The sequence below is a fragment of the Anguilla anguilla genome, chromosome 9 (genome assembly GCF_013347855.1).
Source record: "Anguilla anguilla isolate fAngAng1 chromosome 9, fAngAng1.pri, whole genome shotgun sequence".
Classification (NCBI taxonomy): Eukaryota; Metazoa; Chordata; class Actinopteri; order Anguilliformes; family Anguillidae; genus Anguilla; species Anguilla anguilla.
Window position 1 is genome coordinate 13239841 of NC_049209.1, and position 16484 is coordinate 13256324.

The 16484-nt window shown below is 39.6% G+C and overlaps 1 protein-coding gene across 2 annotated transcripts; it reads right to left on the reverse strand.

Moving 5' to 3' along the window:
- Positions 1-1812: 1812 nt before the first annotated feature.
- Positions 1813-15714, reverse strand: LOC118236078 (cullin-4B-like). 2 transcript variants are annotated; one of them, XM_035434108.1, is made up of 21 exons: positions 15290-15381; positions 14912-15183; positions 14159-14274; positions 13484-13587; positions 12796-12865; positions 12432-12505; positions 11522-11684; positions 10897-10986; positions 10714-10796; positions 10544-10611; positions 10257-10375; positions 9709-9901; positions 7790-7894; positions 7544-7654; positions 7238-7323; positions 6767-6874; positions 6564-6677; positions 6216-6321; positions 4887-5059; positions 4590-4742; positions 1813-4197 (listed from the first exon to the last, which is right to left on the reverse strand). In XM_035434108.1, the coding sequence occupies exons 2-21, from the start codon at positions 15084-15086 to the stop codon at positions 4102-4104; spliced, it is 2307 nt and encodes a 768-aa protein (XP_035289999.1). In that variant the 5' UTR covers positions 15087-15183; positions 15290-15381; the 3' UTR covers positions 1813-4101. The 2 variants fall into 2 exon arrangements, with proteins under 2 accessions (XP_035289999.1, XP_035289998.1); XM_035434107.1 differs by having other exon boundaries at positions 14912-15714.
- Positions 15715-16484: the final 770 nt, after the last annotated feature.

Below are 16484 nucleotides of genomic sequence, written 5' to 3' on the forward strand. Positions count from 1 at the left end.
CAACATAATATTTGGTAAAAATGGCTTCACAAGTGTTTCTGATTAATCAGGTGTGTTCAAGTGCTTCCTTAGTGCAGGATAAGAGAGCTTTCAGGATGTGGTAATTCATCCTTGGATTTTGATTGCCTTTGGAGTCTGTTATTGGCATTTGTCAACATGAGGACTAGAGTTGTGCCAATGAAAGTCAAGAAAGCCATTATGAGGATGAGAAATAATAAGAAAAAAACAGTCAGACATAGGCCAAGCCTTAGGTATACTGAAATAACTGTTTGGAACAACATTAAGAAGAAAGAGAGCACTAGTAATCACAAAGGGCCTGGTAGGCCAAGGAAGACCTCTACAGTTGATGACCAAATAATTCTCACCATAATGAAGAAAAACCCCAAAGAACCTATCAAAAAGATCAGAAACACTGTTTAGGTGGCAGGCATGGCTGTGTCAGTGATTACTGTCTAGGGAAAACTTCATGAACAGAATTACAGAGGTTATACTGCAAGATGGAAACCACAAGTTAGCCACAAAAACAGGATGTCCAGATTACAGTACCTAAAAGACCCAGCAGATTTCTGGAAAAAGGTCTTCTGGACAGATGAGACCAAGATTCTCTTGTATCACAGTAATGGCAAGAGCAAAGAGTGGAGGTGAAAAGGAACTGCCCAAGATCCAAAGCATCCTCCCTCCTCTGTGAAATGTGGTGGTGGGGGTGTTATGGTTTGGGCATGTATGGTTGCCACAGATACTGGTTCACTCACCTTAATTAATGATGTACCAGCTGATAGCAGCAGCAGAATTAATTCTGAAGTATACAGAAGCATCTTATTTTTTCTCAAATTCAGGCAAAAGCCACCTCATTGCACTTCGTCCTACAGCAAGACAATGATCCCAAACATACTGACAAAACAACAAAGACGTTTTTCCAAACTTCTTGACTGGCCAAGTCATTCACCCAATCTGAATCCAATTGAACATGTATTTCATATGCTGAAGAGAAATCCTAAGGCAACTAGCCCTTGAAACAAGCAGGAGCTGAAGAAGGCTGCAGTACAGGCCAGGCAGAGCTTCACCAGAGAAGATACTCAGCATCTGGTGATGTCTATGGGTCACAGACTTCAACAGTCATTGCATACAAATGATTTGGGGCGACATAGCTCAGGAGGTAAGACCGATTGTCTGGCAGTCGGAGGATTGCCGATTCAAACCCCGCCCTGGGCATGTCGAAGTGTCCTTGAGCAAGACACCTAACCCCTAACTGCTCTGGCGAATGAGAGGCATCAATTGTAAAGCGCTTTGGATAAAAGCGCTATATAAATGCAGTCCATTTACCATTTACCATTTGTAACCAAAAAAGTACCAAACATGATACGTAACATTAATGTTTCCCAAGCAATATGGTGCCCTGAAATGGGGGGCTATAAAAAAAGTGCTGCAACACAGTGAAACCAAAGTGTACAAAAATACCCTGAAATAAAAGATGAGAATGAGCACTTTAACCACATGTGAATTGTTTGATTAAAAATCTAAAATTGTGGAGTATACAGCCAAATCAAGAAAAAAGTTCTTTTTTTTGAAGCTCACTGTATGTGTAAGGAATGAGAGTCTGGGATCAATGTAGCTACTTCATGGGAAACCCCCCAAAAAAGTGTAAAGCTGTTATATAGGTTTGTGGTATCACCCAACAGCCTATATCATGTAAGCATGAGCAAAGCCTTACGCCATTCCATATTTATGGTTGGTCTCTTCAGAATAAACATAAAGCTTATGACAATTTTGGAAGATTAAAAACACATCAACAAATGATTACAGAAGGTTTGCTTTGATTTTTAAATATTTATTTTATGACACAAACTAGAATACAGACTCACTCTCTCCTAGGGAATATCTATATACAGTATATAACATACCCTTATCACCTTTGTTGTGAAGTATTAAAAAGACTATCCAATGTTATATTTTGCTTTTGCAGACTTTCATTTGTTGACTGTGTAACATGCCCATTTCCTTTGAACCTTTTGTAAAATATATATATATCCAATTTGGAAACATGGAGTCTTAAAATAGTACACAAATAATGGAATCTGACTAAAAAGAAAGAAGAAAAAACTTAGCTAAAGAATCACAGGCTGTGCAACAGCTAGTGCATGCTCATCTGCAGTCTTTGTGAGTATATGGGATGGCATAGTCATCTAAAAGGGAAAATCATGGAATGACCGTAGGTAACTGAGTAGGTAAGCTGAATGTCTGGACAGTGAGATCTGTATCCTAATTACGCCTTCCCAACCTGTACTTAACTTAAACTTAATATCCACAGGCCAAACGGGAAAACAAAACAGAACAGAGATGAATGGTTCTGACTGGAGTCTAGTGGATAACTATGGTATTGGCACTGAACTTGTAAACTGCTAGAGGATGTCAGTATTGCCAAACAACATTCAGGATTTTGTTTCCACATTCTTATCAGCCACATGTATGCCACATGTTAAAACCCTTTTTTTGGCACCGCTTCCACTAAGATCAGTGGAAAAACAGAAGAACACATGGGCCTGCAATGTCATGACATCACACTTTCACAAATTAAAATGTCTGTCTTTCCTGTATTGTTTGGGTGGACTTTTTAAAATGACCCCAAACCACCCTCCTGTTACCAAAAAAGCCTCTGCCAACAACTAATAACACAAATTAATTTATCTGAATTCTGCATGTATTTCAATCATAAAACATTTAAGGGTTCATAGGCTGTGTTCCATTTTTGTGGGAAGTGCGCCTTGAAAACACCAAAACATATTTTCATTTTGAAAATGCTGCAGCAATACAAACCGAACAAAAACAACAAAAAAACCTTCAAATGTAGACTGACTGACAGGACAGTGCAGAAATTATATCCACCCAAACAGTTCACACTTGATTGTAGCATTGAGAAAGATGTCAAAAACTTCCTTACCAATACATAAAAATATTAAATGATAACAGGGAAAACATGGAAACTGGTTTAATCTGTAGTAACAAAAAATAAGTTTATGAATGATACAGACATGGACAGAAGTCAGCATAATTTTACACACCATCAATCCCAGAACTGTTCATGCCCATCACTAACATACACTGTTGCGTAGAGTTCCTTAATTAAACTATGTGATCACAACAGAATCAGATAGCATATAAATCTCTAGCCTATTAAGGGCGCTTGGGCAAAAGAGGAGGAGCCAGAATTTGCAGTACAATTCCAATTTTTCAGACATGGACTGTTAGATGGCCCTGCAGTCTTCCTCCCTATTTCAATCTCCACCTTCCATAAAAAGATGTATATACAAAAAAAAAAAAAAAAACTCAAAATGACAACAGAAGTTGCACTGGAGCTGAAACAAATATTTGAATGAATAACAATTTACAAGTGAAAATGTTCAGCAGCATTAACAAATTCTACAAACAAATGATGTGCTGTCTTTTTGGCACATTATTAAAATGTCTTAACCCGAAAAACAACCATATTATCTTTTCTGTGTATGCGAATCATGGGCCGAAGATACTTAAATTTAAGTTCATCTTATCCTTTCAAACAGTAAAAAAAGCGTAGTAGAGGGACTTACACAAAACCTTTTTTCATGAAATTCCACTGATAACACTAATCCAATGAGGAGCAAAACAGATGAACGTCCAATGTATTAAAACTTTCCATTTTCATCCATTTTTGTTAAATGGGTATGATTAAAGTCAAAGATCTACTGCATGGGATAAACTGATTTTTTTTAAAAGTCTTAAAAAAACCAACAACAAAAAAGAGAAAAATGCCATAAGCTAGCAAATCACAAATATCTATGTTCCAAAATAAATACTGTTTTTTCCTTAAAAGGCCAGGTTTGACTCGTCTTGCTCTTGTTCAGGATGGCCTTTGCTTCTTGTAAGCACTTTGAAAATGGACAATATTCTCTTTAATGGGCATGCAGTCCACAGGAAAGCAGTCAGCTGACCCAGTCTCATTTGGAAGGGCCATATCCATTCAGTTGTCGGATGCTTGGTTTAATAGGGTAATCGTAACATCCATTTGAGCCTGGATGACAGAGTACTTGAAGCAGTTGATGGTCTGTATGAATCTACCCCCTCTGTTTATGCCACATAGTTGTACTGATTGGGATTCTCCTTATCACGCTCCATGTAGTCCCTGTCGATGAGTGACTCTATTCTCTTCTTTAGGTCAGCAGGCTGCCATAAAATGGAAAAATAAGAAAGTCAACATCATGACCTTGAGACACTGTATTCGTTTTTTGACTGCAATTACAGCTTTTATACAGTCACAAAGATGTTACACAGAAAAATATAAAATTAGCAAATTGGGCAAGACTAAATCTGAACCCCCCAAAAACAGCAAGTGAGGTGGAAAAAAAACCTCCCCAATAGAAAGAAAAATAACTCAAACATTAACTCCCGTAGTCATGCTGTGTTACAGCATAGCATGAAGAGAAACAACTGACGATTTGCTTAGCATAAGCATGTAAACAACAGGGTTATTATGTAACTTATGAACAAATGCATTAATTTATACTAACAGTCAGATGCACAAACAATGAGTCACACAAAAGATGATTTTTGCTCACCTTGACTGGGAATTTCAGCTGGTTATACACCTCAGAGACCAGCAAGTTGTGGCTCAGAGTCTTCCTCATCTTCATGATCCGCACAATGGCTGCATCTATCTGGTACTGCCGATCCTGGAAGACACGTTCTGTGGTGCTGGCCTGTTCCTCCACCTGAAAAAAACCCCACCATTGGGTTGATGAATGGCACATATATGGCCAACTTGGACGAGCTGCCCGATGCTTGAGGCAGGGTCTAGGAGGGAGTGACAGAGGAAGTGAAAGCAATAGACATGAGAGAAAAAAGAGGCAGCATACTGTTTCTTTCATCTGGATCTGGTTGATCTTTATCCTGAAGAGCTTATGTCTGAAGTCATCGTTGCATGAGAATTTGTCGCCGTCCTCCACATCTTTGCTCTTTGGGATTTTGGACAGGACTCTGGCCTTTCCACAAGCCAGGGACTGCAAGGTCCGTCGCAGCTCACTGTCCTCTGCGTGTACGCATGCACAAACACAAACACACACACACACACACACACGTTACATACTTGCTACACTGCTGTCCTTGCTGCACATGGCTTCTGAGTTCATAGAATTATATAGCAGGAAAAACAAAAAGACTTTTCTCTGTAGCCTAAGGTAAGGCTGAGTCAAGCTATCTCCCACAATGGTTTCCTTTTGCTTGTGCACAATCATGCAAAAACCAACCAGTTTGGGGGAAATGAGGCATTAGGGGGAAAGAAATTACAGAGCACTGTCTGACTAGAGTAAAATTTAATTAAATATTGATGTTGTCATTGTCGTGTAAATCCGTTATGCATCCAGGACAACCAGACATGCCACAGAGGTTCTCCGTCTGCAGAGACGGTAGGAGTAGAATATTGAATTCAATTCATGCCTTCTTTTTGCAGGCACGAAGGGTGATAACACATTTCTTGTTTATACCAGTATCAGACCTGGGTCAAATATGCATTTGTTTTGGATTCAAATACTTTTCTACATTTTGCTGATCTTGCCTGGTCTATTGAAACCAATGAAATACTCTCGAAAAGTGCAAACCTGCCTTCTGGTCATATTAGCAAGCTCAATTACACCAGGAAAGATCAATAGAGCACAGAAAAGTATTTGAATCCAAAACAAATACGTATTTGACCCAAGCCTGACCAGTATAGATCTTTTCTGACACAAGACACAGAAAGGTTGTATGGTGTATGCATCTCAGGGCTTACTGGGGCAAATGTGGAAATGTATAAGGGTAAACCTGACCTTTATGAAGCAGTGTACCACACCAGTCAACTGATCTATGCTAGCATCAATTTTTAGAAAAAATGAGTATACTCCAAAACATTCTCCATGACCCAAGTGCTGGGCACAATGATTATTTTAAAAATATGCTTGTTCGGATGATGTAATAAACTGTCAACCACACTAAACATCTTCTGTCAGCATAATTTCCACAGGGAGTGAGCGGTTACGGTCTGTTCTCAAGATAAGAATGTTCTATGGTTAACCAGAGTCTAAAGAACATTTGTTTTCCTTCTTAAACATTAAAATAACACAAGCAGGACCACAAAGCAGTTTTTCAGGCAAAGCAAAAGTTCAGTTTTAAAAAAACACAAACACACACATGCACACCCACACACAAACCTATTCCTGTTGCCTGTTTAATTTCCTCCAAGCTGAATTCCTCTCCTTCGTTGAACATGAGAAGCACCAAAGTCTGGAACAGGGACACTTGCAGCTCTTTTTTCCCCTATGTAAGTAAAATTACAAAAATGAATAAATGCGTGACCACATTTCTTGAACAGCACTTAACTTCCAGATCTTAATAGAAACAACTTCAATAAGATATTACTACATTTTCACACTTTTATTTATTTATTTATTATTGTATTATTATTATAATATATTTATTTTAGAAAAATCACAAAATTAAAGTATGTGACACTTCATATATGGAAACATAGTAACATATTAACAAAACAAAAAAAAAACCTCTTTAAATTCAGCTTTCAAGACACAGTGCCCCAGTGTCGACTGCCACTGCAGTTTCCGCCCACTGTGCTTCCCAAGATAAAAACTCTTGAAAATCTCTTGTAGTTTCACCATCTGGGAAAATGAAATAGAAACATCAATGCCTTACAAAACAGACAGGGGTCAGCGCAGTCTAAGTGGCATTACACCAGCAGAACACTGACCTCTGGAGGTAAATGCACTTCCATAGGCACGTAGGTTGGCCAGTAACCCATGGTCAGAATGTTCACAGTCAATTCAATGTTGCCAGGGATATTCTGACATTGCATATGCTGGAGAGGGGAGAGAGGCATTTCTTACAATAGTCACCTAAAAATAACAAATGAGGTGAAATGTAACACATTTGCAAACACCAGAAAAGCCTATGCCAGTGTCTAGCACACAAACAGCTGTCACTACAATTCAAGTCTCTTCTTTTCACTTGGAAAAGTCTTGGATATGAGCGATTGCTGCAAAGAGAAATCTTCTTGTGAGACCACTTCCTTTGCTTGAATCGACTCCATGTGTTCTATTAAGCAGTGCTCTCACAAAGGAACACTGAAACTGAATTATTTCATAAGAAGCGTATCGTCTTTGGGCTAGACAACCTCACATAACATACAGGCGAGGGTATTCTAGTTTTTGAGATATGTTACCTGTTTAAACTGCACCATTATGTCCTTGGACAGCTCCATGTCCTTGAACATACCTTCCAGTTTGCTGGTGAAGGCTGCACCACATTCTGCCAGCATAAAACAAAGACCGGATGTTAATACAAAAGAGACGTGTAAAGACCTTTGTCTGGTGACAAAAGCTGCTGAGAGCAGGCAAAGGCCAGGTTACCACTCTAATGTTTTAGTCTCTAAAAACGTACTGCACAGGAAGAACATGAACCACCGGATTAATACTGAACAGATTGAGAATGCCTTAAATTGCAAAATCAGATTCAATTAAGAACTGACCGTGTTTTAGTTTAGACAGCATGGACTTCTCTGCATCCACAGATGCGCTCTTCCCCACCAGCAACCTTTTCGCCAGATCTTTCTTGTAAAAGGCCTCAAAAACATCTTTACCTGTAAAAGATATTTACAGCAATAAGACCACATAAATTCATCACTGACAACTGACATCGGAATTGGACCACGTGTAGGGAAATGGCAAACCAACAGGGCAGTTTAACAGCCAGGTAAAAGTCTGGAGCACCTCACCGTAAATGAACCGGAATATGATCATGATTTTGTCCAGCATCTTCTCCAGTTCCTCGTCTGTGGCCTCCTTGTTCCCAGCTCTCAACTTTGAATCCACATGTTTGGCTGCAAAAGCAATATCCTATATGAGTTCTCCACCAGCAGTACAGCCAATTTGGCAGGGGCGGGACTAACCACACAAAACTCAGGGCTTCCGGGGGCACCAATCTGTGCACAGAGCTGGGATTGGTTCAGACCCATCCGCAATTATGGAGCGAGTGGCTGAAATTGATTTAGTGCACCGTGAAATAAACTAGCTGGGATTACATCACTGCTCTCCTTGACCCAATTAGTAGGGATGTCTGAATCCAATCCATGCTCCCGATACCACTATAGGTTAAGTATTGGTATTGGCGTTAACACACCCAATCTGAATCCGATCCTTTCTGACACAGCAGCACTTAAAACGCATATTAATTCTTGTCTGTCGCAAAACTTCACCTTCATAATTTCTGTGCCTTATCTGGTCGCCACCACACATGAGGCTATTGTTTATGAAATAAGCCGCTATCTACTAAGATATCTGATGTGTGGAACTTTTACAAACTGGAAACCGAAAGCAGCCCTATGGCCACTTGCAACATTTGCGACACCAATGTTGCAAGGGGCACCATTAGCACAGCTTCTTACAATACAATGAATTTGAAAAAGCGTCCGAAGAAACAGCATTCAAAGTAGTATGCCCACGTATCGTAGTGCACCCAAAACAAGACCACAGCCTAGCAGGAAACACTGGAGAATACTTTTGAAAGACAGGAAACGTTTCCACAAGAAAGCAGCAAGGCCAGAACATACAATAAATGAATAAAAAATTATACTGATCAAAGGTATTATTGTGCTAAAGGAATATTTCATTTTGGTATAACATAATTGATTTTGTGGAGCCACCCCATTGTAGTCCATTTGTGATGCGTGAAGGCTAGCAACGTCAGTCGTCCCTGCCGACTGTTAACAGCATCGCCGTTCCTCCCGGCTGTCAGGCTCCCAATTCACTCCCATTCATTTCTGAGACCTCGCTGAAACGAATAGTTGAACCGCAAACTAACTCCGGAGGATAATAGATTAATGCGATGTTTTTTTTTTGTTTGTTTTTTTAATCAAAGGTATTTTTTGTTAGCTGATAAGCTGTTTTCAGGTTTATCTTAGCTATAGGTTATACGGTGAAACAATTTTCATCTACTGCATAAAAATGCAAATGTCATGAAGTAGGCTGACACAACTACTGTACTTGGTGGATTACTGAGCGTAAAGAAAATGTTGGCAAGCTATTGTATAGTATATAGTATATTCAATATTCTATGTTAGTTGTTAGGAACTATAGGTCTCCATATCATTGAGAATACATAATTACAATAGTATAAAACTATTTTAAATAATAAATAATTAAACCTTCTTACAGGATATTCTTTTTTTTTTAAATATTAATTTCAGCAAGGTCTCAAAAACAAAAGGAAGCGAATTGGGAGTCGGACAACCGGGAGGAAAGCCAATGCCGTTAACAGTCACAGGGACATCATGTTACTAGTATTCAATAAACAATCGGGTAGACTCCACAAAAATAACTTATGACAAAGTGAAATATCCCTTCATATTGTTTTTTGTTTCCTGTAAAAATTTGTTTAGGCTTATCTTGCCTACCCTTGAACTGTTTAACTGATTTTAAGCCAAAGGGCACGTTCTAGTGTGTAGGCTAGCTGTTGAATAATTTTTAAAAAAAGACAAATGGCAAAAAAAAAAAAAGGTATCAGACATTGTATTGACAGATAGTGAATGTACTGTACTCCGATCAGAAGACTTTTTAAAAACTGGATCGGGACATTCCTACCAATCAATCAAAGACAATCGCAGAGTTACAGCAGATACTGAGAAGAAATACTTGCCGATGAGTTCAGCCGGTTTGTTCAGCCTTTTGTTGATGAACGTCTCAAAAGCCTCCTTCATTGCATTGACAAACTTTTCATTCTTCAGGAAGCAGATGTCAATGATGTGATCCACCTTATCCTTGAAGTCCAGCAGCTCCTGCACCATAGTTTTGTCTTTCTCGGGGTTGATGACTATTGTGCTTCCGAAGGCCTGTGAAACAAGAACAAAAAAATTTCTCAAAGTCTTCAGAGAGGACAAGAAAAAGTCCCTTTATTTTCAAAAATATTTAAAGAAATGCAATCAGATTGTTGTAGAAGTACTTTATAGGATTCGCTACGTACTCATAAAAAATAAGAGGCCAATCATACATCCAATGCCTCTCCTACTGTTCTGTTGATAAGAGGTTTCTCATAACATTGTACCCACTGTTACACATAATAGACAAGGAGAAGCCTGTCTGATACCTGTGCTTGGGTTGAAACAGGGTTCTTCAAGCCAGAACGCTCAATTTATGTGGAACCTTTGCTGCTTTTCCACAAAGTGTTTTGAAGAATGGCAAGCCTACCTTGATGTACTCAATCCAGTGCTGCAGAAGGACCTGCACGCCTCCTCGCACCCTGCTGAAGAGCTGGTACAGCAGAGACAGGTCCTGGATTCTATTCTCATCCAGGAGGTGATTCAAACCTGAATACAACAACACAGAGACGACAAACAAACGCCACATGTCATTCCATTCTCTTAGTCACATTAGTTTGCCTAAAACATGCTTACTGTATTACCAGCAAATATATGCTAGCCTAATTAACAACTTAAAGTGAAGTACAATGACCACTTTATTTTTAGGAGATATACCTTTCTGGAGAGTGGCCGTCAGGTGTTCACCTAGCAACTGCTTTTCCACAGTCGCAATGAGAGGTTTCCTACAAGACAACGAGAGACAGTTAACCACACCAAAAATCACAAAACTAGTAATTAAACTGCCCTGCGCCAACAAAAAACATTTCCATAGATGAGCAACTCACTGTGTGCTCTGGTCTAAATATGTGATCACCCTATCAGCTTCTTCTTCCAAGCGCTTGTTTACATGATGGAGATACTCAGGAACCTACAGAGGAATGAAGGGTATTTAATACACAAACTGTGGCAGCAGGAGCAGGCATTAAGAAGCCACACAGTCACCTCTTCGCTGAATGCCAATAAATCACCTCTCTCTCTTGCATCAACCTCTGTCCCTCCGCTGCGTACAAACGGTGGGTCTCCTCCAGGAACCGCTGCTCAAACGAGTCCTGATAAATCTGCCGGGATGAGAGAATCAGTCATTTCATTAGTCAGACAATTCTCAAGCGAGGCTAAAATTAACACTTTGACCTGCACTGACAGGATAAATCAGACCTTCATTTTTCCCTCTTCCAGGCAGGTTCCTTTCCCGAAGGAAGCCGCTGTTCTCTCAAACTCAGAAGGTCTGCGTTACCCAAGTACTACATAAAGCTCTTCCTTCAACTGCAAATTGACTTGTTAAATAAAGGCTTCATACATAACCTGATTGCTCTGCAAATACGCCACAGCTTCTGATGTACTGGAAACTAAATACATCAAACAGTGGAAACATCATCTTTCTGCTCATCGTCACTATACTGCCTGGTGTACCAGATCCAGACCAGGCAGTCAATAAGCAAAGACGTGCGTGTGTGACCTTGATACTCTGTAAAGTGTCATTGTGACAGATCTCTGTAAAAAGCGCAATACAGATAAAATTGAAACTGAAGCGTTGAATTGCAGTTCCGGTGAGAACTGCTTGAGTAAGGGGCCGGGTGGATTGGGAGGCCGCACCTGCAGGTCAGACAGCATGCTCAGGAGACTGCGCAGCAGGCTGCGGTCGATGGCCTCGCCGTTCCGCTCCCTCTCGATGAGCAGCAGGATCCCGTCGATGGTCTTGTTCTGCACCTTCTGGTCGCTGATTATGTAAAACCTGAATAACTCCAGGCCCATGTCCCTGGGGGTAGGTGTCGTCACATTAGTGCTGGTCAGACGGCCAAGCACGCAGGGCTACACAGCTGCCACATACAAGTGTTCCCAAACTCCAAGGCCACGAAATATAATATTCTGGCTTCATGCGGCCTCTGTGCCTTTATCCAACCATACTTGCATTGTGTCCAAAACTGGAAGAAAACTATTTTGCTAAAATGTCAGCCATGCATTGAACTGAAAATATTCAAAAGCTTCCATTATTGAAATTATCAGCTGATATACTGACCTACTGTTGACTGTACCAACACCTTACAATCTATGAGGATATAGCAGGTTTATTCCAATTTGCTATTTGTCTATCAGCTATGCAATTCCATGTTATTTGGCCATTAAAAATATATTTCCTGAATTCAGTATGTTTACTCAATTATACAACATCCACCAACTGTGAGAAAACCATGATATCCTCCGTCAATATATAAAAAAAGGGGTGTACATTGGCCCTCTGAGTAAGTTGCTCTAGATAACATCACCTAGTAAAGCTAATGTAAAGCTAATGCAAACTGCATTTAAACTATACTATTACAAATGGATAAGGGATCAAAGATGTTAAATTCCCTCTCTTTTGAGTTTTGAAGAACGGAAGTTAGAAGTAATTTTATTTCAGATCCTCAATATTTGTCAAATTGCCAAATACAGAAAGTGTGTTTAAAATGCATGCAATTATGTAGCATACACCATAGAGCATTTTATTAAAACAGATACAACTTACCAGATAGATGGCAGCATTGAATTTTGTAAAACATAGGTTCGATCCAAAAATAAAAAGATGCTTCTAATCATGATCTGTAAAAACAAAGAATTGTAACATTAACAGCCAACTACCAGCAAAATAAAAAATTAACAACACTTCTGGGATGGGCGGCTAACCTTTCCAAACTAAGTACAATGAGTAGAAAAAGAAATATTCACCGTTATTACAATGAAAAAAAAAAGATCGAGAAAGTAATGGAACTACACTGAACAGATAGCTGAACGTAACTAACCAGTAGCTGAGCAAACGCCACTTACTGATTTCATTTTGATGTAATACAATGACAACTCGATCAATGCCAATATTTAATAATTCAGCTTACCATTTGTCTGCAGTGATCTTGCCAGCATTTGTCTATCTTCTTCAAGAAGAGGACACTGTCTAGTGCCTCTGTAAAGTAAGAGTTAAGGAAGCAAATACACAAGCATGGCATCTATTCTTTCCAGCGAACAGCGCACACTTCCACTTCGGAACCCTATCTGTACTGAATTCTGCACCATCTACACTGCTTCTATTCCTTCCAATGAAAAGTGCTCACAAATGTCAGATCCCCAATTCTAAATTCACTGGGAAACTTATGATGTGTGAGCCTCTAGGGGCTTCAATCTATGACAATTACTTTCAGAACATTTAATATATATATATAGTATCACAGCAAATGTAGAATTGGGAATCACGCGTGCATACATGCATACATAAAAAGTGGTCCACAACTCCCACAAAAAGGATCTACCACCCAAATTATTGTGATGTTTTTTTAATTGTGCAGAGTAATAATTACAATGCGGACACATTTCGGCAAATGTCTTCCTCAGAGCATTGTGATGAGATAGACTGAAAGTGCCTAGACCTTCTAGACCTTGCGAAGGCAAGATTTACACAAAACGTCTATGTCCCAAATAATGAGCTCACTAAATATTTATCATCATATTTGTTTTCCCCAAAAGATAAGAAGTAAGTGCAAGTACTAAACCTGCAAAGTCCCAGCACACAAACACACAAAAGGATATTCTCTGAACTGATGAATTTGGGCCTTAATGTGGTCTTCACACACCACCCTCAGTTGCTTATAAAGTTTTGCAGATATCTTATGGGAGCAGAGATTCTCAACAGCCTGTTGTACAGAAAAAGAGAGGCAGAATTACTCATAGCACTTGCTATATCAGAACATTTACAATACAGACACAGGCCAACATGTGATGCAGAGTTGTAGAAAACCAAATCAACAAGACCAAATGTAATAATTTCTAAAATAAAAGTGAACAACTTTGGTTACCACTGGCAGCAGTGAGGATGTAAGAGCTGCCATACAATTCTCGCAGGAACACTGACATTCTTATTAGAGAATTTAAAAAAACATAGGGCAATAATGACCTATTCTTAAAGGCATCCCCCAGTCCCTGGGGGTTATCACAGTGCATCCAGTAAAATCCCTGTTGCAGGTTTCTTTTTGCGTCCTGCCATTGTAAAGGGATCAGGGGTTCTTCGGTTTCAATGGCCATGCCCACGGATTGGAGGGGGAGGGGGGTGGAGATGTTATGCAACAAAACAGGCTAAGGGTAATAGTGGAGCAGGACTTGGTGCAGGAGACTACATGATCTAACTTGACTGGGATGGGGGGATGAGAGAGGACGGCTGATCATGTGATCAAAACATAAGGGAGGTTAAGCACTGCGACCTGTTACCTGATAGAGTTCTTCGAGATTATACTTGATTGAGGTGCTGTTCTGAATGGCCTCCACTGCCTCTTTCAACTTCTGCCACGTCTCGTCTGTATAGTTCTCTGGCAATTTCGGCTTTTCTGAAAATTGACAGATTAGTGAGTCATTCCGGGGAATCAAAGGTGTTTTGCGCACTCAAAAAGTAGTACTTCTGAGTGTCTCAGAACCAACAGCGTTTCTTGATGGGACTATTTTAAACGCACGAAGGGCAACACTACATATTAAACCACATCACTTTATTGCACACTAAAATTAAACATTATTTGGAACATATATATGCATTTTAAATACGCTTCAGTTAAGCCTCAATATCAACCAGCAGTTACACCAAGACACAACAAACACAAAGTTCAACATGTGTTCAGAGGCAGTTCTCCGGGATTTCATTTTTGACAGGTAACAGGGCGGCTAGCTAGACACTTTTCAGCCAACAGACTGCATTACTGGAAATAATACAACGGGTAATGTTAAATTAGCAACAGACTAACTTATCCGTAATCGACGATACAAAATGCTGTCGTACATTATGTACAAAACGGTCAACGTATAACTTAACTAAGGTAGCTATACAACAATCTCTCAACGGCCTGCTGAAACGGGACAAGTGGTGAAACAAGAAAAACAGCTTAGCCGGCGTCAGATAGCTTGTAAGCAGTGTAACTGTTAGATAACTAATATTGCAATTACAAAAACAACCAGCGAGCCCACTTACGTTACCTTTGAAGTTCTTGATAACTAGTTTTCTTGCTGCACCAGGTTTGCTGTTATTTGAGAAGGTAGTGGAACCAACAGTCTTGGTAAGTCCGTTAGCGTGGTGCCCTACACCAGCAGCCAAGAAAACGTTTTTAGTCTTGTTTGAAGACGACGTGCTGGAGGAGGATTCCTCAGCCATTTTTACATCCAGTCCAATGAAATCAACGGAGTCCTCGAACCTCAACTTCTTCTGACTGAGATGCGAAGAGGAAGTGCCAGAGGAAGAAGAGATGTTGCTAAAAATTTTGGTGGAAAATGAAGAAACTGAATCAAAGCCTTCCTTCTCGGAGCTGTTTATTTTTCTCTTTTTGGACGCTGAATTGTTACTGCTGTCGTTATTACCATCTGAAGCTGCTGGTCTAACCTCCTGAGCTGGCGGTAGGGGATTAGGGGAAGATAAACCTGTTGGAAACATGAAAATTGTTACAAAATCAAATAGCTAGTCTATTAATCCTAAAAGCCTCGAGGTTAACGGCCCCTGTTTGTTTCTTACAGCCAAATCCCTGGTAAATATAATCGTCTACGTTTATTATAAATTGGAAACAGACAATAAAATTAAACTACAGCTCCACTCTCTTTCTTGTTATTGGCAGAAAAAGATGGCGGACTATTACTTCCTACCGACAACTCTCATATTCATTACGTTGTGAAGCGTTTAATTATACTTTATGTATCAAAGCTCAGGCACACGCGATATAGGTAATTCTGTGAGTATAAACACAGTATAAAACGTCGGCAGTTGGTTTTAACAAAGTTCGTCCATATTTTTTTTTGACCTCCCGGAAGTACTTTGCTCTACACCGCAAAGTAAAAACTGCTTTTGCCGGGAGATGGCGCCGCGCCAATTGTGAACCTAAAAGTTAGCCTGTAATATCTCTACTACAAGCCCTACTGCAAATTGTTTATTCATAATAATCCACAGGAAATGTTCGTAATTATTATCAGGCTTTAAAATGTGTCATGCTTATAAGTTGCAGGTTAGTTTCCTAACAGTAAGCTACCTACCTGTGTTTTATCAGCATTGCCAAACAAGCAATTGTGCTGGGGAAATTAAATTAAACTAAGTTTACATGAATGCCCGTTGAAAACTTTCGCCGTCAGCTTCGCAAATTCATCCACGGAAAGTGGATTGATTCCTTGGTGCAACAGATGTGCGACATGCTTTCCTAGCCAAGTAGGCTAGTGCATGTGTGGGGTATAATTCTGAGGATGGGTGTGTGAAGCCACAATTCGTAGTAGGCTACTACGTAACTTTGGCTACACAATAACGTAAATCATACAACAGCAACGGGCGGAAATAAAAATGTTATTAAGGTATTGTTGTTATTGCTTAGATATATTCTTAATGAACGTATATGGTAATGTATGTTATAATACAAATTAGTTATTGCATTATGTATAAAGTAAAGCATATACATCTGCTGGCGATCATGTTGGATCACGTCGAATCAGACCATAAGTTTTGAAGCCCATGTTTCAATATTAATTCAATAAATATCATCACTATCCATATTGATGCTTAAATGCTTCTTAAATG

Coding starts and splice junctions, on each gene's coding strand:
- LOC118236078 (XM_035434107.1), bottom strand. CDS start 15,362: ATGTTTCCAACAGGTTTATCTTCCCCTAATCCCCTACCGCCAGCTCAG. Junction 13,588..14,158: donor ATCTCGAAGAACTCTATCAG/GTAACAGGTCGC, acceptor TCTGTACAACAG/GCTGTTGAGAATCTCTGCTC. Junction 10,987..11,521: donor GCATGCTGTCTGACCTGCAG/GTGCGGCCTCCC, acceptor TCATCCCGGCAG/ATTTATCAGGACTCGTTTGA.